At 52.0% G+C, this 21,822-nt stretch overlaps 2 protein-coding genes across 2 annotated transcripts; both read right to left on the reverse strand.

Annotated features, from left to right (window-relative positions):
• Window positions 1–1,827: 1,827 nt before the first annotated feature.
• LOC141735543 (adenosine 5'-monophosphoramidase HINT1-like) lies at window positions 1,828–4,275 on the reverse strand. The gene is made up of 3 exons (XM_074568516.1): window positions 4,120–4,275; window positions 2,980–3,084; window positions 1,828–2,167 (listed from the first exon to the last, which is right to left on the reverse strand). The coding sequence occupies exons 2-3, from the start codon at window positions 3,046–3,048 to the stop codon at window positions 2,003–2,005; spliced, it is 234 nt and encodes a 77-aa protein (XP_074424617.1). The 5' UTR covers window positions 3,049–3,084; window positions 4,120–4,275; the 3' UTR covers window positions 1,828–2,002.
• Window positions 4,276–9,421: 5,146 nt separating this feature from the next.
• On the reverse strand, window positions 9,422–11,938 carry LOC141735544 (adenosine 5'-monophosphoramidase HINT1-like). The gene is made up of 3 exons (XM_074568517.1): window positions 11,787–11,938; window positions 10,643–10,747; window positions 9,422–9,830 (listed from the first exon to the last, which is right to left on the reverse strand). Exons 2-3 carry the CDS (start codon window positions 10,709–10,711, stop codon window positions 9,666–9,668), a joined length of 234 nt encoding a protein of 77 aa, XP_074424618.1. The 5' UTR covers window positions 10,712–10,747; window positions 11,787–11,938; the 3' UTR covers window positions 9,422–9,665.
• Between the last annotated feature and the right edge of the window lie 9,884 nt (window positions 11,939–21,822).

The following is a 21,822-nucleotide window of genomic DNA, read 5'->3' on the forward strand; positions in this document are numbered from 1 at the left end:
ATGCGGGCGGGAGGTTGGGTCAGCTTTGCGTGGTTGGCTTGGCCAAGTTAACCAAGCTCACACCCACCTCCTTATAGCTGTTCCTGGGTTTCCAACACGCGCACACAAAGAGCATCCAACAGGCTCCGCACATTTTCATCCCTTCGCACGCAGGAGTTCCGGTGCCTTGTCTCTTTCATTACCAAGTGAGAACAAAGGGAGACTAGAGCCCTCTGCTCACAAGAGCCTCTTATTGCTCAGAAAGAAGGCTTTTTCTCTTGAAATTTCCCCCCCTCGAAGCAACTGGATCCCCAGCGATTTCCCGACTTTCCTGTCTCCAAAACGTCCTGTCTCCAAAACCCCAGTCACTATCGTTCCTTAAAGCACCAACCCCCTTCAACACTTCTACATGGAGGAATCTGCCCTTTAGGCTTTGTGATGGATTGACCTCGGCCGGCTGTCAGGGGCCCGCCCAGCCGCTCTCTCACTGCCCCTCCTCAACAGGACAGGGGGAGAAAATAGGATGAAAAAGTTCCTTCAGGAAACATCCACCGGCCGGACCCACAGGCAGCAGGGAAATACCTGCCCCGGACAGCGCTTTGCCCTTTCTTCAATAGGTTTTCCCAGGGGCGCCCCCGGCTTCGCTGAGCCGCTCAGCTTTGGCCTGCGGCAAGTCCAGTGCCTAGCTGGCTGGCACCAGCTGCGTCCAGCACAGGGCAGACCCTGGCCTCTTCTCACACAGGCTACCCCCGCAGGCCGCACCTGGAGCGCCGTGTCCAGTTCTGGTCCCCACAATTCAAAAAAGAGACGCAGACCGACTGGGGAAGGTCCCAAGGAGGGCCGCAAAGATGACCAAAGGGCTGGAGAACCTGCCCTAGGAGGAAAGGCTGAAGGAGTTGGGTCTCTTCTCCCTTGCAGAAGAGAAGGCTCGCGGGGGAGGGAACCTCATCACAGTCTGCCAGTACTTAAAGGGCGGCTACAAAGAAGAGGACGGAGGCTTTCCCACAAAAGGTCGGACGCAGCGTTCAAGGGCAACGAAGGATGGCCCTGCTTTCCCATGCCCGTCTCCCTTTTTTAATAGCTGTTAAAGAAAGATGAAGTTGGCTGTCTCCCTGCGACGTAGCTTTGGTTTGGGTCTGGCTGGGATGGAAGGTAACTTTCCCCACAGCAGCCCTCATAGTGCTGTGCTTCGTAGCTGTAGCTGGAAGGGTGTTGATAACACACCAGTGTTCTGGCTACTGCCGAGCAGTGCTCCCACAGCACGGAGGCTGTCTCTCCAGCCACCCCCACCCCCACAGTCCAGTAAGCTGGGGGTGGGCAAGAGGCTGGCAGGGGACACAGCCAGGACAGCTGACCCAAATGGACCAAGAGAGATATTCCACCGTGCTATGGAAGCACCACAGCTGCCATTCAGACCAATTGTTTTCTCCTACCACGTCCCTCCTCAGCAGAAAAGGGATTATCAACGGGGCCTTATCACGCAGCCCTTGATGAAGTGCTCCAACAGGAGTTGGATGCTTCCAACGCATTGCACTGTGCCGAAAGCACCCTTGTATGGCATGCCTGTAGCGTCGCATACAGTATTTTCTAAAGGTGTTGCAGCAGCAGCTGCCTACACTGGCTTTACGTACATTTGCGTACCGCTTCCAAAGAGCCAAGAGTCTGCTTCCTACAGGACGCAGGAGACTGCTAAGCCGTCCCAGCGTCACGCTTCAAATGACTGGCCAAATCACTATCTATCTATAGAACACTGTTAACAGACCGACACAGTCCACGTACTTACACTCCGGGGAGACGCCGTTTTAACTTGCGGAACTATTTCCCTCAGTAAGACGCACAAGACGGAGGTGAGATCCCCATGCTAAATCTTTATTGTGCAACTGCTGCTCACAGCTTTTATTACCTTCCACAGACACGCGGCACAAAACATTCGACATCAACAGTGCCTAGATTGACGGGCAACAGACGAAATCCATTCAGCGGCGATTCGTACACGTGCAGCAGCTCTTGCGGTGCAAAAATCTCAGCCAGGCGGCCAGCCCAACCGACGGCCACCCAGAATACGTAGATGTACGTGACAGACAGGCTGCCCACCCTCGGGCCCTTCATCCGCAACCATCCGGAATCCATCGGTCAGGCCCAGGTGAGCAGCACGCTGCTTGCCAACAATCATTAAATGCCCAAGAAGCTGGAGAAGGAAGTACAAAACCATAAATAAGTAAAATAAAAAGCCACACACAAGAAGGGGAGAGGGCAGGGAGGGGAGGAATGAGAGCAGAGAAGCACCCAGAGAAACCAGTTAGCCAACTCCTAGCAATTCAACCACTGCGCTTCAAATTACTGTCTGTCCGCCTGCAACCGGCATTTCCCGAGCAAAGCTACAAAGACCGATTACGCACACTGTAGGGGGGGGGGAAAGAAAGAGGGCTACGCAATTGTTTTCAAGCTAGACAGTAACAGACTACAAAACAGCCACAGAAGCTAAGTTTGTCTCCGGGTTAAAGCCCCCCGTTATCTCTTCAGGCAACATACGCAACTCGGGTGGAAAATAAGCTTCAGGCTGCCTTTTGCGTGGGTTTACAAAGTCTCTGAACTTGACTTTTATAGCCAAAAGCGAAGCATCCAGCACCTCTCGACCAGCTTTGCCCTTCCTCACCCCCGACCTGCCAAAAACCCCAAGCCCTCTTCTCCGTATTAGAAGAAGTACTACTCCTCCTCTTGCTCTAAACCGTGACAGTAGGCATCACCCTGCGCTCCAAAACAACACTGCATTTTGCACCAGGAGTACGTACCCAGGGATGAGCATTGCTTTATATCGCTACTTTCGGTCAAAAAGCTCAGCTCCATTACAAGCCAGAGAGAAAAGATTATAGCGCCAGAAAACCCAAACCAGCCTACCGTGCCCTATCAAGGGGAAAAGGGGGGATGGGAAAGAGTCTACTAAATTAGGAACTAACGACAGGTACAGTTTAGCATACAGAAAGCTTCCACAGTACTTACACATTCACCAGGATCTTCTGCTTCGCATAACCTCATAATTGCCTCCTTAGGCATGGCTAGGAAAAGCATCGGAGCTTGGGGTGAAAGATCACGGAACGCAAGGCGCTGGAGGAAGAGTAAACAGTTAAAACGTCATTGGCTTCAGAGAAAGGTAATAATAGCTTAAGCAAATCAATATGCCCCACTGAACTCCTACAGAAGCAGACTTCCGAAAAGTCAGAAGCAGACCCCAAACGCAAGCCGAAACGTTGATTTTTCTTACGCGATATTAATGCTTTCTGTACAAAAAAATACAACGTCTTTACAGAGCCCCCTCCAGAAGTGGGATTCAGCATGCAAGGTGATGGGGGCAAGGAGGCGGGCCAGTACTTCAGACTAGCGACCTCCAGTACGTTTTAATTCGGGTCGATCGTTTCCTAAGGATGACGAGTTTCTGGATTTACTTTTTTGGTAAAGAAAAATAAGAAAAGCTGTAACAATCCAGTTTGGGGGCGCAGAACCAAAGCCTAGCACAGCAGAGCTGCGAAATCTCTACAGTGCTATTAGGAGGCACATCAAGACCTGCGTTTCTCCTACGCAGAACTAACTCATTACGGTCACCACTCAGACGTTCACCGTTTACATACATACGCCTGGAATCCCCGAGGAGACTGACTGCGTGCGCTTAATCTAAGGTTTCAAGACTGTCGTCCTACACGAGGTAGGACCACTCGCATCCCTCGGCAGCAAACTTTGCACGACTTGCAGTGCCAAAGGGATATCACGCGGCAAACGTCTGCGGCTGCCACCAAGTGCCTTACCGTCAGAGGCCCTCCTCTACGCACGCACGCACGCGACACGGCGGGGCTGGGAACCGAGGCGAGCCGGCCAGCACCAGCAACCCAGTACGCGCCGCGGCAGCCGGGGGCGGGGGGGCCGCACCGAAGAAGCGCGATGTTATAGGGATCGCGCAGTAGAGAGCGCCACAACCCAGAGAGGCCCCGTCCCTCCACCGCCCGCCCGCAGCAAGGCCGCCACCCGCCCTGCCGCGCTCCCGGGCACCGCGCAACGGGTCCTCGGCTCAGGGTGCCTGCGAGCGCGGGGGGAGGGGGGGACGGGGGGAAGGAGGAGGAACCGCGCTCAGAGCAAAGCCGCGGCTACCTCCTCGTCCTCGTAGGCGACGTTGGCGGGGAAGCGCCTTGCCGATGATCTTCCCGAAAACACTGCGGGTGGCGGCGGCACCAGGCCGGGCGGCCCGCGCCCCAATAAGCTCGTCGGCCACGACAACGCCCCTTGTCGCCCCCGCGCTTCCTCCACTCGGCCAGGCCCTCCGCGGCGCCCATTGGGCCGCCAGATGGCCGCCGGCCGATCCCGCGTCTCGATTGGCTGTCTCGTCTGTCGTTTTCGCTTGTCCCCGGCCCCCCGGCGGGTCCGCCCTCGTCGACCTGGTGCTTAGCGGGGCTCAGGGAGTTTGCGTGCCCTCGGGGCGCGGAGGGATCCGACCTGGGGGCGGAGGGAGAAGACGTTGGGCCAGTCCGCGGAGGGATCCGTGCCGTGTAGTGCTGCGACCCTGTGGGCGGGCGACGAGGGCTCAGAAGAGGCTGTTGTAGCTACAAGTACTATTGACTGTTATTTATTACCGCGTCAACTCCACCCCAAACGTGCTTGTGGCTTTTTGGTGCTGCTCCCTCCAGTCAAAGGACTGCTTTTGCCAGGGCAGGGCAGGCCTTAACTTTTCAGAACACTCCCCAGAACCGACAGAAGTTGCTCTCAATTGTTCCCTGCAAGCCCCGCTTGGATTGCAGACGTTTCTAAGCTGCGCGCCTCCTGGGAGAAAATACAATACAAAGCGTGTCTTCAGCACTGGTGGCTCGAGGGCTGTGGGTGTGGGTGTGGGGGGGGGGCGCAGATCGAGATAGGATTTGCGCTAAGCTGGGTAGGAGGCTCGTAGAAAAACAGGCAGTGCCCCCAAAGCTGCCCAAGGGTGGTCTCTGGTGCCCTGCACCCCCGGGGATAGTGAGCAATTTGATTGGTCTACACAACTGTATTGTAACATGTATAAACCCTGCTTTCCTCTGTAGCGGGCTAAGGATATCCTTAGCCGCCTTTGCGGCAAGGGCACGTTGTCGGCTCACGTTCAACTTGATGTCCACCAGGAGCCCCCCACGTCAGCAAAGCTGCTCTCCAGCCAGTCGGCCTCCAGCATCTACTGGTGCATGGGGTTGTTCCTCCCCAGTGCAGGACTTGCGTATGTTCAGGTTCCTCAGGTGGTCTCGAACCGGATCCTTTCCTACGATGGGAGGGACTTTGTTCCCCCAGTCCCTGCCTTGAGGTTCAGGGACTTGAGAGATGCGGGAACGGTGATTGCCAGCGACAACGGAGGAGAAAAATCCTTGAGTGCCTCGGCCTTCTCCATGTCGGTTGGCGCTAGCTCTCCTGTCTTACCTATCGGAGGGGGGTGGGGGTGGTGTGCGTTTTCTTTAGTCTTCCTTTTCTGACCAACGCACCTGTAGAAGCCCTTCTTATGATTCTTCTTCACATCCCTTGCCAAATTCAGCTCCAGCTGTGCCTTAGCTTTCCCGACCCCATCCCTATATTCTTCCCAGGATGCGTGTCTCTGCTTCCACCGCCTACGCATTTCCTCCTTGCGCTTCAGCTCGACCAGAAGGTCCTTACTCAGCCATGCTGGGCTCCTGCCTTCCTTGCCTGATTTCATAGAATCGTCTAGGTCGGAAGGGACCTTTAAGATCATCGAGTCCAACCATTAACCTAACGCTGCCAAAACCACCACCAAACCACGTCCCTAAGCGCCGCGTCTACCCGTCTTTTAAATACCTCCAGGGATGGTGATTCAACCACTTCCCTGGGCAGCCTGGTCCAACGTTCGATAACCCTTTCCGCGAAGAAATTTTTCCTAATATCCGTCCTAAACCTCCCCTGGCGCAACTCGAGGCCGTTTCCTCTCGTCCTATCGCCTGTTACTTGGGAGAAGAGACCAACCCCCGCCTCGCTACAGCCTCCTTTCCGGTAGTTGTAGAGAGCGATAAGGTCTCCCCTCAGCCTCCTTTACTCCAGGCTAAGCCACCCCAGTTCCCTCAGCCGCTCCTCATAAGCCTTGTGCTCCAGACCCCTCACCAGCTCCGTTGCCCTTCTCCGGACACGCTCCAGCACCTCCGTGTCTTTCTTGTAGTGAGAGGCCCAAAACTGAACACAGTATTCGAGGTGCGGCCTCAGCGGTGCTGAGTACAGGGGGACAGTCGCTTCCCCAGTCCTGCTCGCCACGCTATTCCTGATACAGGCCAGGATGCTGTTGGCCGCCTTGGCCACCTGGGCACACTGCTGGCTCACATTCAGACGGCTGTCTACCAATACCCCCAGGCTCTTTTCTGCCGGGCAGCTTTCCAGCCACTCTTCCCCAAGCCTGTAGCGTTGCACGGGGTTGTTGTGACCCAAGTGCAGGACCCGGCACTTGGCCTTGTTGAACCTCATACCATCGGCCTCGGCCCATCGATCCAGCCTGTCCAGATCCCTCTGTAGAGCCATCCTACCCTCAAGCAGATCGACGCTCCCGCCCAACTTGGTGTCGGCTGCAAACTTACTGAGTGAGGGTGCACTCGATCCCCTCGTCCAGGTCGTTGAGAAAGATATTAAACAGAACCGGCCCCGGTACTGAGCCCTGGGGAACACCACTTGTGACCGGCCGCCAACTGGATTTAACTCCATTCACCACAACTCTCTGGGCCCGGCCCTCCAGCCAGTTCTTTACCCAGCAAAGAGTACGCCCGTCCAAGCCACGAGCAGCCAGTTTCTCCAGGAGAACGCTGTGGGAAACGGTGTCAAAGGCTTTACTAAAGTCTAGGTAGACGAATTTCTATTTTCCCATTTCTTACGCGTGGGAATCGAGAGCTCTTGTGCTCGAAGAAAAAACGTCCTGAAAGAGCTGCCAGCTCCCTTCTGCTCCTTCTGCACAGGGGCTTCCAACTCCTCCTGTTTGTTACCTGTGCTGCGCGCAGTGGTATAGAGGCACTTCAGTTGGGCTGCCGACCGTGTCGCCTTTCTGGAGGATCAAGCCCCAAGTCCTTTGCGGCATTTCTCAGGGGTTCCCCTGTTGGTTCCTAACGCATCAGCAGCCCCTGGCTCTTCTCTGTTGCTCAGAACTCCATCCCCTTCCCCCGCTGAGCCTAGTTTAAAGCCCTCCTTGTAAGTCCGGCCAGCTTGTTGGCAAAGACCCTCTTGCCCCGCTTGGTCAGGCGAATCCCATCAGCTCCCAACAGACCCGGCTTCTCAAAGGTACACCCGTGATCACAGAAGCCAAAACCTCGCGTATGGCACCAGCTACGCAGCCAGGCATTCACCTGTTCAATTCGTCTCCTCCTTCCTGGACCCCTCCCTCTGACTGGGAGGAGAGAGGAGACCACCACCTGTGCTCCTGATCCTTTTAACATTGCTCCGAGGGACATAAAGTCTCTTTGGAGGGTTCTAAGTTGCCTCGTCAGACCCTACGCGGAATAGTAGGAGCGCATGATAACCTGCAGGGATCACCAGGCTCGGCAGCCTCTCGGCGACGCCACGGATGCGAGCCCCTGGTAGGCAGCAGACTTCTCGAGAGAAATCGCCTGGACGGCAAACGGGTGCGTCGGTGCCTCTCAGTAGGGGATCTCCAATTGCTAACACCTTACGTGCTTTTCTGGTGGCACTGGTTCTGATGCGGGCGGGAGGTTGGGTCAGCTTTGCGTGGTTGGCTTGGCCAAGTTAACCAAGCTCACACCCACCTCCTTATAGCTGTTCCTGGGTTTCCAACACGCGCACACAAAGAGCATCCAACAGGCTCCGCACATTTTCATCCCTTCGCACGCAGGAGTTCCGGTGCCTTGTCTCTTTCATTACCAAGTGAGAACAAAGGGAGACTAGAGCCCTCTGCTCACAAGAGCCTCTTATTGCTCAGAAAGAAGGCTTTTTCTCTTGAAATTTCCCCCCCTCGAAGCAACTGGATCCCCAGCGATTTCCCGACTTTCCTGTCTCCAAAACGTCCTGTCTCCAAAACCCCAGTCACTATCGTTCCTTAAAGCACCAACCCCCTTCAACACTTCTACATGGAGGAATCTGCCCTTTAGGCTTTGTGATGGATTGACCTCGGCCGGCTGTCAGGGGCCCGCCCAGCCGCTCTCTCACTGCCCCTCCTCAACAGGACAGGGGGAGAAAATAGGATGAAAAAGTTCCTTCAGGAAACATCCACCGGCCGGACCCACAGGCAGCAGGGAAATACCTGCCCCGGACAGCGCTTTGCCCTTTCTTCAATAGGTTTTCCCAGGGGCGCCCCCGGCTTCGCTGAGCCGCTCAGCTTTGGCCTGCGGCAAGTCCAGTGCCTAGCTGGCTGGCACCAGCTGCGTCCAGCACAGGGCAGACCCTGGCCTCTTCTCACACAGGCTACCCCCGCAGGCCGCACCTGGAGCGCCGTGTCCAGTTCTGGTCCCCACAATTCAAAAAAGAGACGCAGACCGACTGGGGAAGGTCCCAAGGAGGGCCGCAAAGATGACCAAAGGGCTGGAGAACCTGCCCTAGGAGGAAAGGCTGAAGGAGTTGGGTCTCTTCTCCCTTGCAGAAGAGAAGGCTCGCGGGGGAGGGAACCTCATCGCAGTCTGCCAGTACTTAAAGGGCGGCTACAAAGAAGAGGACGGAGGCTTTCCCACAAAAGGTCGGACGCAGCGTTCAAGGGCAACGAAGGATGGCCCTGCTTTCCCATGCCCGTCTCCCTTTTTTAATAGCTGTTAAAGAAAGATGAAGTTGGCTGTCTCCCTGCGACGTAGCTTTGGTTTGGGTCTGGCTGGGATGGAAGGTAACTTTCCCCACAGCAGCCCTCATAGTGCTGTGCTTCGTAGCTGTAGCTGGAAGGGTGTTGATAACACACCAGTGTTCTGGCTACTGCCGAGCAGTGCTCCCACAGCACGGAGGCTGTCTCTCCAGCCACCCCCACCCCCACAGTCCAGTAAGCTGGGGGTGGGCAAGAGGCTGGCAGGGGACACAGCCAGGACAGCTGACCCAAATGGACCAAGAGAGATATTCCACCGTGCTATGGAAGCACCACAGCTGCCATTCAGACCAATTGTTTTCTCCTACCACGTCCCTCCTCAGCAGAAAAGGGATTATCAACGGGGCCTTATCACGCAGCCCTTGATGAAGTGCTCCAACAGGAGTTGGATGCTTCCAACGCATTGCACTGTGCCGAAAGCACCCTTGTATGGCATGCCTGTAGCGTCGCATACAGTATTTTCTAAAGGTGTTGCAGCAGCAGCCGCCTACACTGGCTTTACGTACATTTGCGTACCGCTTCCAAAGAGCCAAGAGTCTGCTTCCTACAGGACGCAGGAGACTGCTAAGCCGTCCCAGCGTCACGCTTCAAATGACTGGCCAAATCACTATCTATCTATAGAACACTGTTAACAGACCGACACAGTCCACGTACTTACACTCCGGGGAGACGCCGTTTTAACTTGCGGAACTATTTCCCTCAGTAAGACGCACAAGACGGAGGTGAGATCCCCATGCTAAATCTTTATTGTGCAACTGCTGCTCACAGCTTTTATTACCTTCCACAGACACGCGGCACAAAACATTCGACATCAACAGTGCCTAGATCGACGGGCAACAGACGAAATCCATTCAGCGGCGATTTGTACACGTGCAGCAGCTCTTGCGGTGCAAAAATCTCAGCCAGGCGGCCAGCCCAACCGACGGCCACCCAGAATACGTAGATGTACGTGACAGACAGGCTGCCCACCCTCGGGCCCTTCATCCGCAACCATCCGGAATCCATCGGTCAGGCCCAGGTGAGCAGCACGCTGCTTGCCAACAATCATTAAATGCCCAAGAAGCTGGAGAAGGAAGTACAAAACCATAAATAAGTAAAATAAAAAGCCACACACAAGAAGGGGAGAGGGCAGGGAGGGGAGGAATGAGAGCAGAGAAGCACCCAGAGAAACCAGTTAGCCAACTCCTAGCAATTCAACCACTGCGCTTCAAATTACTGTCTGTCCGCCTGCAACCGGCATTTCACGAGCAAAGCTACAAAGACCGATTACGCACACTGTAGGGGGGGGGGGAAGAAAGAGGGCTACGCAACTGTTTTCAAGCTAGACAGTAACAGACTACAAAACAGCCACAGAAGCTAAGTTTGTCTCCGGGTTAAAGCCCCCCGTTATCTCTTCAGGCAACATACGCAACTCGGGTGGAAAATAAGCTTCAGGCTGCCTTTTGCGTGGGTTTACAAAGTCTCTGAACTTGACTTTTATAGCCAAAAGCGAAGCATCCAGCACCTCTCGACCAGCTTTGCCCTTCCTCACCCCCGACCTGCCAAAAACCCCAAGCCCTCTTCTCCGTATTAGAAGAAGTACTACTCCTCCTCTTGCTCTAAACCGTGACAGTAGGCATCACCCTGCGCTCCAAAACAACACTGCATTTTGCACCAGGAGTACGTACCCAGGGATGAGCATTGCTTTATATCGCTACTTTCGGTCAAAAAGCTCAGCTCCATTACAAGCCAGAGAGAAAAGATTATAGCGCCAGAAAACCCAAACCAGCCTACCGTGCCCTATCAAGAGGAAAAGGGGGGATGGGAAAGAGTCTACTAAATTAGGAACTAACGACAGGTACAGTTTAGCATACAGAAAGCTTCCACAGTACTTACACATTCACCAGGATCTTCTGCTTCGCATAACCTCATAATTGCCTCCTTAGGCATGGCTAGGAAAAGCATCGGAGCTTGGGGTGAAAGATCACGGAACGCAAGGCGCTGGAGGAAGAGTAAACAGTTAAAACGTCATTGGCTTCAGAGAAAGGTAATAATAGCTTAAGCAAATCAATATGCCCCACTGAACTCCTACAGAAGCAGACTTCCGAAAAGTCAGAAGCAGACCCCAAACGCAAGCCGAAACGTTGATTTTTCTTACGCGATATTAATGCTTTCTGTACAAAAAAATACGTCGTCTTTACAGAGCCCCCTCCAGAAGTGGGATTCAGCATGCAAGGTGATGGGGGCAAGGAGGCAGGCCAGTACTTCAGACTAGCGACCTCCAGTACGTTTTAATTCGGGTCGATCGTTTCCTAAGGATGACGAGTTTCTGGATTTACTTTTTTGGTAAAGAAAAATAAGAAAAGCTGTAACAATCCAGTTTGGGGGCGCAGAACCAAAGCCTAGCACAGCAGAGCTGTGAAATCTCTACAGTGCTATTAGGAGGCACATCAAGACCTGCGTTTCTCCTACGCAGAACTAACTCATTACGGTCACCACTCAGACGTTCACCGTTTACATACATACGCCTGGAATCCCCGAGGAGACTGACTGCGTGCGCTTAATCTAAGGTTTCAAGACTGTCGTCCTACACGAGGTAGGACCACTCGCATCCCTCGGCAGCAAACTCTGCACGACTTGCAGTGCCAAAGGGATATCACGCGGCAAACGTCTGCGGCTGCCACCAAGTGCCTTACCGTCAGAGGCCCTCCTCTACGCACGCGCGCACGCGACACGGCGGGGCTGGGAACCGAGGCGAGCCGGCCAGCACCAGCAACCCAGTACGCGCCGCGGCAGCCGGGGGCGGGGGGGCCGCACCGAAGAAGCGCGATGTTATAGGGATCGCGCAGTAGAGAGCGCCACAACCCAGAGAGGCCCCGTCCCTCCACCGCCCGCCCGCCCGCAGCAAGGCCGCCACCCGCCCTGCCGCGCTCCCGGGCACCGCGCAACGGGTCCTCGGCTCAGGGTGCCTGCGAGCGCGGGGGGAGGGGGGGACGGGGGGAGGGAGGAGGAACCGCGCTCAGAGCAAAGCCGCGGCTACCTCCTCGTCCTCGTAGGCGACGTTGGCGGGGAAGCGCCTTGCCGATGATCTTCCCGAAAACACTGCGGGTGGCGGCGGCACCAGGCCGGGCGGCCCGCGCCCCAATAAGCTCGTCGGCCACGACAACGCCCCTTGTCGCCCCCGCGCTTCCTCCACTCGGCCAGGCCCTCCGCGGCGCCCATTGGGCCGCCAGATGGCCGCCGGCCGATCCCGCGTCTCGATTGGCTGTCTCGTCTGTCGTTTTCGCTTGTCCCCGGCCCCCCGGCGGGTCCGCCCTCGTCGACCTGGTGCTTAGCGGGGCTCAGGGAGTTTGCGTGCCCTCGGGGCGCGGAGGGATCCGACCTGGGGGCGGAGGGAGAAGACGTTGGGCCAGTCCGCGGAGGGATCCGTGCCGTGTAGTGCTGCGACCCTGTGGGCGGGCGACGAGGTCTCAGAAGAGGCTGTTGTAGCTACAAGTACTATTGACTGTTATTTATTACCGCGTCAACTCCACCCCAAACGTGCTTGTGGCTTTTTGGTGCTGCTCCCTCCAGTCAAAGGACTGCTTTTGCCAGGGCAGGGCAGGCCTTAACTTTTCAGAACACTCCCCAGAACCGACAGAAGTTGCTCTCAATTGTTCCCTGCAAGCCCCGCTTGGATTGCAGACGTTTCTAAGCTGCGCGCCTCCTGGGAGAAAATACAATACAAAGCGTGTCTTCAGCACTGGTGGCTCGAGGGCTGTGGGTGTGGGTGTGTGTGGGGGGGCGCAGATCGAGATAGGATTTGCGCTAAGCTGGGTAGGAGGCTCGTAGAAAAACAGGCAGTGCCCCCAAAGCTGCCCAAGGGTGGTCTCTGGTGCCCTGCACCCCCGGGGATAGTGAGCAATTTGATTGGTCTACACAACTGTATTGTAACATGTATAAACCCTGCTTTCCTCTGTAGCGGGCTAAGGATATCCTTAGCCGCCTTTGCGGCAAGGGCACGTTGTCGGCTCACGTTCAACTTGATGTCCACCAGGAGCCCCCCACGTCAGCAAAGCTGCTCTCCAGCCAGTCGGCCTCCAGCATCTACTGGTGCATGGGGTTGTTCCTCCCCAGTGCAGGACTTGCGTATGTTCAGGTTCCTCAGGTGGTCTCGAACCGGATCCTTTCCTACGATGGGAGGGACTTTGTTCCCCCAGTCCCTGCCTTGAGGTTCAGGGACTTGAGAGATGCGGGAACGGTGATTGCCAGCGACAACGGAGGAGAAAAATCCTTGAGTGCCTCGGCCTTCTCCATGTCAGTTGGCGCTAGCTCTCCTGTCTTACCTATCGGAGGGGGGTGGGGGTGGTGTGCGTTTTCTTTAGTCTTCCTTTTCTGACCAACGCACCTGTAGAAGCCCTTCTTATGATTCTTCTTCACATCCCTTGCCAAATTCAGCTCCAGCTGTGCCTTAGCTTTCCCGACCCCATCCCTATATTCTTCCCAGGATGCGTGTCTCTGCTTCCACCGCCTACGCATTTCCTCCTTGCGCTTCAGCTCGACCAGAAGGTCCTTACTCAGCCATGCTGGGCTCCTGCCTTCCTTGCCTGATTTCATAGAATCGTCTAGGTCGGAAGGGACCTTTAAGATCATCGAGTCCAACCATTAACCTAACGCTGCCAAAACCACCACCAAACCACGTCCCTAAGCGCCGCGTCTACCCGTCTTTTAAATACCTCCAGGGATGGTGATTCAACCACTTCCCTGGGCAGCCTGGTCCAACGTTCGATAACCCTTTCCGCGAAGAAATTTTTCCTAATATCCGTCCTAAACCTCCCCTGGCGCAACTCGAGGCCGTTTCCTCTCGTCCTATCGCCTGTTACTTGGGAGAAGAGACCAACCCCCGCCTCGCTACAGCCTCCTTTCCGGTAGTTGTAGAGAGCGATAAGGTCTCCCCTCAGCCTCCTTTACTCCAGGCTAAGCCACCCCAGTTCCCTCAGCCGCTCCTCATAAGCCTTGTGCTCCAGACCCCTCACCAGCTCCGTTGCCCTTCTCCGGACACGCTCCAGCACCTCCGTGTCTTTCTTGTAGTGAGAGGCCCAAAACGGAACACAGTATTCGAGGTGCGGCCTCAGCGGTGCTGAGTACAGGGGGACAGTCGCTTCCCCAGTCCTGCTCGCCACGCTATTCCTGATACAGGCCAGGATGCTGTTGGCCGCCTTGGCCACCTGGGCACACTGCTGGCTCACATTCAGACGGCTGTCTACCAATACCCCCAGGCTCTTTTCTGCCGGGCAGCTTTCCAGCCACTCTTCCCCAAGCCTGTAGCGTTGCACGGGGTTGTTGTGACCCAAGTGCAGGACCCGGCACTTGGCCTTGTTGAACCTCATACCATCGGCCTCGGCCCATCGATCCAGCCTGTCCAGATCCCTCTGTAGAGCCATCCTACCCTCAAGCAGATCGACGCTCCCGCCCAACTTGGTGTCGGCTGCAAACTTACTGAGTGAGGGTGCACTCGATCCCCTCGTCCAGGTCGTTGAGAAAGATATTAAACAGAACCGGCCCCGGTACTGAGCCCTGGGGAACACCACTTGTGACCGGCCGCCAACTGGATTTAACTCCATTCACCACAACTCTCTGGGCCCGGCCCTCCAGCCAGTTCTTTACCCAGCAAAGAGTACGCCCGTCCAAGCCACGAGCAGCCAGTTTCTCCAGGAGAACGCTGTGGGAAACGGTGTCAAAGGCTTTACTAAAGTCTAGGTAGACGAATTTCTATTTTCCCATTTCTTACGCGTGGGAATCGAGAGCTCTTGTGCTCGAAGAAAAAACGTCCTGAAAGAGCTGCCAGCTCCCTTCTGCTCCTTCTGCACAGGGGCTTCCAACTCCTCCTGTTTGTTACCTGTGCTGCGCGCAGTGGTATAGAGGCACTTCAGTTGGGCTGCCGACCGTGTCGCCTTTCTGGAGGATCAAGCCCCAAGTCCTTTGCGGCATTTCTCAGGGGTTCCCCTGTTGGTTCCTAACGCATCAGCAGCCCCTGGCTCTTCTCTGTTGCTCAGAACTCCATCCCCTTCCCCCGCTGAGCCTAGTTTAAAGCCCTCCTTGTAAGTCCGGCCAGCTTGTTGGCAAAGACCCTCTTGCCCCGCTTGGTCAGGCGAATCCCATCAGCTCCCAACAGACCCGGCTTCTCAAAGGTACACCCGTGATCACAGAAGCCAAAACCTCGCGTATGGCACCAGCTACGCAGCCAGGCATTCACCTGTTCAATTCGTCTCCTCCTTCCTGGACCCCTCCCTCTGACTGGGAGGAGAGAGGAGACCACCACCTGTGCTCCTGATCCTTTTAACATTGCTCCGAGGGACATAAAGTCTCTTTGGAGGGTTCTAAGTTGCCTCGTCAGACCCTACGCGGAATAGTAGGAGCGCATGATAATCTGCAGGGATCACCAGGCTCGGCAGCCTCTCGGCGACGCCACGGATGCGAGCCCCTGGTAGGCAGCAGACTTCTCGAGAGAAATCGCCTGGACGGCAAACGGGTGCGTCGGTGCCTCTCAGTAGGGGATCTCCAATTGCTAACACCTTACGTGCTTTTCTGGTGGCACTGGTTCTGATGCGGGCGGGAGGTTGGGTCAGCTTTGCGTGGTTGGCTTGGCCAAGTTAACCAAGCTCACACCCACCTCCTTATAGCTGTTCCTGGGTTTCCAACACGCGCACACAAAGAGCATCCAACAGGCTCCGCACATTTTCATCCCTTCGCACGCAGGAGTTCCGGTGCCTTGTCTCTTTCATTACCAAGTGAGAACAAAGGGAGACTAGAGCCCTCTGCTCACAAGAGCCTCTTATTGCTCAGAAAGAAGGCTTTTTCTCTTGGAATTTCCCCCCCTCGAAGCAACTGGATCCCCAGCGATTTCCCGACTTTCCTGTCTCCAAAACGTCCTGTCTCCAAAACCCCAGTCACTATCGTTCCTTAAAGCACCAACCCCCTTCAACACTTCTACATGGAGGAATCTGCCCTTTAGGCTTTGTGATGGATTGACCTCGGCCGGCTGTCAGGGGCCCGCCCAGCCGCTCTCTCACTGCCCCTCCTCAACAGGACAGGGGGAGAAAATAGGATGAAAAAGTTCCTTCAGGAAACATCCACCGGCCGGACCCACAGGCAGCAGGGAAATACCTGCCCCGGACAGCGCTTTGCCCTTTCTTCAATAGGTTTTCCCAGGGGCGCCCCCGGCTTCGCTGAGCCGCTCAGCTTTGGCCTGCGGCAAGTCCAGTGCCTAGCTGGCTGGCACCAGCTGCGTCCAGCACAGGGCAGACCCTGGCCTCTTCTCACACAGGCTACCCCCGCAGGCCGCACCTGGAGCGCCGTGTCCAGTTCTGGTCCCCACAATTCAAAAAAGAGACGCAGACCGACTGGGGAAGGTCCCAAGGAGGGCCGCAAAGATGACCAAAGGGCTGGAGAACCTGCCCTAGGAGGAAAGGCTGAAGGAGTTGGGTCTCTTCTCCCTTGCAGAAGAGAAGGCTCGCGGGGGAGGGAACCTCATCGCAGTCTGCCAGTACTTAAAGGGCGGCTACAAAGAAGAGGACGGAGGCTTTCCCACAAAAGCACCCTTGTATGGCATGCCTGTAGCGTCGCATACAGTATTTTCTAAAGGTGTTGCAGCAGCAGCCGCCTACACTGGCTTTACGTACATTTGCGTACCGCTTCCAAAGAGCCAAGAGTCTGCTTCCTACAGGACGCAGGAGACTGCTAAGCCGTCCCAGCGTCACGCTTCAAATGACTGGCCAAATCACTATCTATCTATAGAACACTGTTAACAGACCGACACAGTCCACGTACTTACACTCCGGGGAGACGCCGTTTTAACTTGCGGAACTATTTCCCTCAGTAAGACACACAAGACGGAGGTGAGATCCCCATGCTAAATCTTTATTGTGCAACTGCTGCTCACAGCTTTTATTACCTTCCACAGACACGCGGCACAAAACATTCGACATCAACAGTGCCTAGATCGACGGGCAACAGACGAAATCCATTCAGCGGCGATTTGTACACGTGCAGCAGCTCTTGCGGTGCAAAAATCTCAGCCAGGCGGCCAGCCCAACTGACGGCCACCCAGAATACGTGTTTGTGATAAATGATTTAATCGCAAACAGGATTCCAATTAGAATTTATAATTTATTAAAGGAATAAAGGCAAGCAAACAGCACTGGGTGTGCCGGGAGTCTCTGCCCAACCAAGACACACACCTTACAGACCCCATTTTTGGTTTATATCTCCTATACTAATACATATTCATAACTGTCTCTAAAATGGTTGGCCCTTGCCAAAAATGGGTGTATCCCCCCTCTTACAGGTCACTATGCAGATAACAACAGGACCGGTTTAAGTTGGTATTGTAGAATGTTCGCCAGGTGGCTCCTGCAAAACACAGACACGATAGACACACCGTCTCGTCTGCGGCCATACAGACAAAACAATCAAAGGTCACACTTCACCCTGTGGCCCTAACACTGTTCCACACTGACACGAATCAGTTAAGCACATTTCACAATCCCCCATTTTCTTTTTCTACAGCATTGATTCGTGTTTTTGTTTCCAACCGAGTTAATACTTGCCGAATTGGTATTAGTTTCGAATCTTCTTTTGTCTTTAGTATCATCAGGGAAAGAGTTTTCTCTTTCCCTGGTTCTGAATCAACAGGTACTGTAGCTATCTGCATTCCTTGTATAACTGAGTGTATTAGTCTAATAAAACAAGGTATAAAACATGGAATTATTAACAATCCTGCAAATGCCCCCAATATAACAATCCCGATTTTAGTAAGCCAATCACCTCCCGTAAAGTTTTCCCAGAATCCTTCTAGGTCGACTCCAGTCCAAGTCTGAACTGGGACATGTGCAATTTTCTTCATTTCTTTTACAAGTTCATTTACAGCTTCCCCTTCATCATCAATTTCTAAACAACAATTACTAAGGTTAAACTTCCCACAAACACCTCCCTCTTGTGCTAGCAAATAATCCAGGGCTAAGCGATTTTGATACAAAGCAGTTCTCATCTTGGTATTTTGTCTCGCAATTCGTCCAAGGGCATCTCCAGTTGTATTTACAATTATTTCTAATACAGCTTGTAATCTAATTATTCTATTTAGCATATATATTGGAGTTCTATAGCCCCAGGATCCATCTTCTGCCCATGTGGCTGGACCATAGTAGGCAATGACTCTTTCGGGAGGCCAATCTTTATCTTTCCAATGTCCAATTTGTAGACTCCGTTTATAGTGCCTTTTTCTTAATTCACCAGCTTCAGCATACACTTGGACTCCCAATCGCTCTCCTCGATTTATAGGTAACAGGAAAAAACTGGGCCTTATAATTCCCAATACACAGGATCCCGTCCAATTTTGTGGCAAAAACGCATAAGCTAGTTTACCACAAATCCAATAATGTCCTTCAGGAGTGGGCCATCCATTTGGTATGTTTGTTCCATTGGTCCAATTTTTAAACTGATCACTCATTTCCCATGGACTCCCCCACTTATCCCATTTATTCTGAGTTTCGTTCCATAGGTAACCTCCTTCACACTCTAGATTACCTACTTGTTTTCCATTCTCTTTTAAATTTTGCCAACAACTCCTTCCAATTATACTCGTTTGAAGTACCCACTGTTGTTTCCTGTTACCCTTTCCCATTGCTTTCCATATTTGAGGATTACTAATGTTGCTCTCCATGGCCTCCCATGGCCATCGTTCACCTTGGTTTGTTCCACCACAAACATAACAATTAGTTACATTTAATGACTTAGCAATGTTTTCAGCAAGATTTACAAATAGATTTTTAGCAACTGTGGGAATTTCATATTCCACTCCTGTTTCTATTTCATGATAAAATGAGTTAAATAGTAGTCTGTGCTGTACCGATTCCCTTATTCTTTCTTTTATTTCGATATTAATAATTACACCCGGATCTTCTCCAGGTCCATATATCTTAAGTCCAATTTTATTTACTTTCTTTTGCTTCCAAATTTCTAAATTTATTAGGGTTAAATTTATTAGATTGCAGGTACGGGTTGTACAATTACTATCTGTTTGTATCTTTGTGATTGAAGCTTGTAAATTCCCACACTGTCTATCATATCCCCAGCCTGCAGTGTCCCAACATACACAAGACCACCCTCTTCTTCCACACAGGTGTGCTGATTGATATCTCACTGTTTGACTAGGTGTATAATCAGGATTTATGTCACATTGGTGTCCCCCTGGGCAAATATATTTTGGTTGATTACTATAGTACCGTCTCCACTCTAAACTCCCGCAATTAGTGTCTAGATCATCATCTATAATGTCGCACGCATCAAAAATTACCGACACCGATGTACTTAAATTGGTTATAACCTCACTTGTTCCTATTAGTCTTCCTACTTCCGAATTTGTCTTCATTTCTACCCAATATTGATAGGGGAGTTCCTTTGGATCATAGCACACAATCCTCTCTTCGTCTTTGCATAAAGTATATTGGGTTAGATTATAAATGCAGCTTCCTATTTTCTGGCCTTTACAGTCATAAATAGTATGATAAACCAAAGTCTGGGAACTTACCCGTCCCCTCCTAGTAGTTACTACGCACTGGCTGCAGTTGTTTGCCATAACCAGAGTCAAGGAGCTTACCCCAAATAGGACCAGAAGAGGTCCGGTCAGGGCCATAGTGATCGGCGGTCACAGCCCGAAGGGGTTGCAGCCCTTGGCAGACCTTTCAAGCCGCACCACTCGTTCCCCTCCGGTCTTGCCCTCTTCCTTAATCTTTTAAGGGGTAACCTTTAATCAAGAAACACTCTTTGATTAAATTGACAACAATAAAGCCTAACCCATGGTAGGTTATATAGGGGAGTGGTGGCCCCACAGCGAATGCACAAAAATTCTAAACTGTTTCCTAGATCCTTGACTTCTTTTTTGGAAAATGATATATTTTAAAACATGTAGAACACTTTGCCCTTAAAAATAAACAACACCGTTTACACAATGGACTAAATTACCTTTCCTAATAGGTATTTATCCCTGTCCACTAATTCTACAGGAGTAGTTACAATGAAATTCCCACAGCAACTTAGCTTATGCTTCTTGATGAAGGTCTCTTTAAGTTTGTCTGATGGTTAGCTTGGCTTCTCCGGGCTCAGATGTGACTCTCCACTCCTTCACTGGACCTTTCACTCGCGACACATGTGTCCATCCTTTTTCAGCAGTTCTCACAGCCGTTTCTGTAGTTAATAAAACAAGAAAAGGCCCTTCCCAGAGGGGAGATAGGGTTTCTTCTTTCCATGTTTTTATCAGAACCTTATCTCCCGGTTTTAATTGATGAATTGCAAATCCTAATGGTGGTGTTTGAGCCATCATCCCAATCTCTCGTAGTTCTTTTAACCTTTTTCCAATGGTTATTATATATTTTTGGATACTATAATCTTCAACTACATTATTCCCCAGGGGCATCCCTTGGGAGTAAGGCATTCCATATAACATTTCATATGGCGATAATCCAGTCTCACTGTGTGGCTTAGTTCTTATGTTTAATAGTGCCAATGGTAGGCATTTCGTCCAGGACATCTGTGTCTCAATCATTAATTTAGCCAATTGCTGTTTTATTGTTTGATTCATTCTTTCTACTTTCCCTGAGCTTTGTGGGTGCCACGGAGTGTGGTATTCCCATTGAATACCTAATGATTGACATAATAATTTTATTATTTTAGAAGTAAAATGTGTGCCCTGATCAGAATCAATATACTGGATTATCCCATATCTAGGTATTAAGTGTTCTAATAAGATTTTTACTACCATCTGTGCCGTAGCTCGTGCTACAGGGTAAGCTTCTACCCATTGTGTTAAATGATCTACTATTACTAGTAAATATTTTATTCTCCCTACCTTAGGCAATTCAGTAAAATCGACTTGTATTCTTTCAAAAGGTCTATAAGCTGTTTTCCTTCCTCCCGTGGCTGCTTGTCGAAACACTTCCTTGTTTACTTTTTGACAAGTTAAACATCCTCGCGTGATTTGCTTTGCTATTTCAAAAATCCCAATACAGCCAAATTGTTTAAGGAAATGATCACTTATCGCCTTTGTACCCCAATGTGTTTGTGTGTGTAATCGTTCTAACATTTGCCTGGCATAAGCTTTTGGCAACATCTCTCGCCCGTCGGGCAGCATCCATTTTCCCTGTTCTAACTTAGCTCCTATTTTCTCTAATTTTGCCTGTTCCTCAGGGGTAAATTTCTTCTCTTTCTCCTCTAGTTCTTTTTCACTAATGTCTCCTTGTACTTGTACTACATTAATTTTAGCGACCTGAGTCCTCAGGGCTGCTTCCTGGGCCTCTCTATCAGCTAGGTTATTCCCTCTGGTTCGATAATCTAATCCCTTTTGGTGTCCTCTCACATGTACCACTGCTATCTCCTTTGGTTTTCTTAACGCCTTTAAAATTTTCACTATTAGTTCTTGATGTATTAGATTCCTTCCTTGGGTATTAATTAAACCTCTTTCCTCCCAAATTTTTCCAAAAGTGTGAACTACTCCATACGCATATTTAGAATCCGTAAATATGGTCCCGCTTTTTCCTTGTAATAATTCCAGGGCTCTACAAAGGGCATACAGCTCACAAGCTTGAGCTGACCATGATGGACTCAGAGGTCCTGATTCTATAAGTTCTAAATTTTTATTAATTATGGCATATCCTGATTTTCTCCTCCCTTCCACCACACGGGAGGAGCCATCTACAAATAACACTTCTGCATTTTCTAACTCAGTATCTCTTAAGTCTGGCCTCACCTTAGTCTGGGTCTCAATTACCTCTAAACAATTATGTTGTACTTCCTTTGATGGCTCTCCAAACAAAAACTGTGCTGGACTCTGAGCAGAAGTCACCCTCAGTTCTAAATCGGGGGAGTCTATTAATATTGCTTCATATTCCAAGATCCGGCTGTCCGTTAACCATTTTTCTGCCTTTTGTTGTAAAACACTCCTGACATTGTGTGGGGTATACACTTTTAAAGGAGCACTAAAGGTAATTTTCCGAACTTCCTCTATTAATAATGCGGTAGCTACCAAAGCTTGGAGACAAGCA

This window comes from Larus michahellis, chromosome W (assembly GCF_964199755.1).
Source record: "Larus michahellis chromosome W, bLarMic1.1, whole genome shotgun sequence".
In the NCBI taxonomy this organism is placed as follows: domain Eukaryota; kingdom Metazoa; phylum Chordata; class Aves; order Charadriiformes; family Laridae; genus Larus; species Larus michahellis.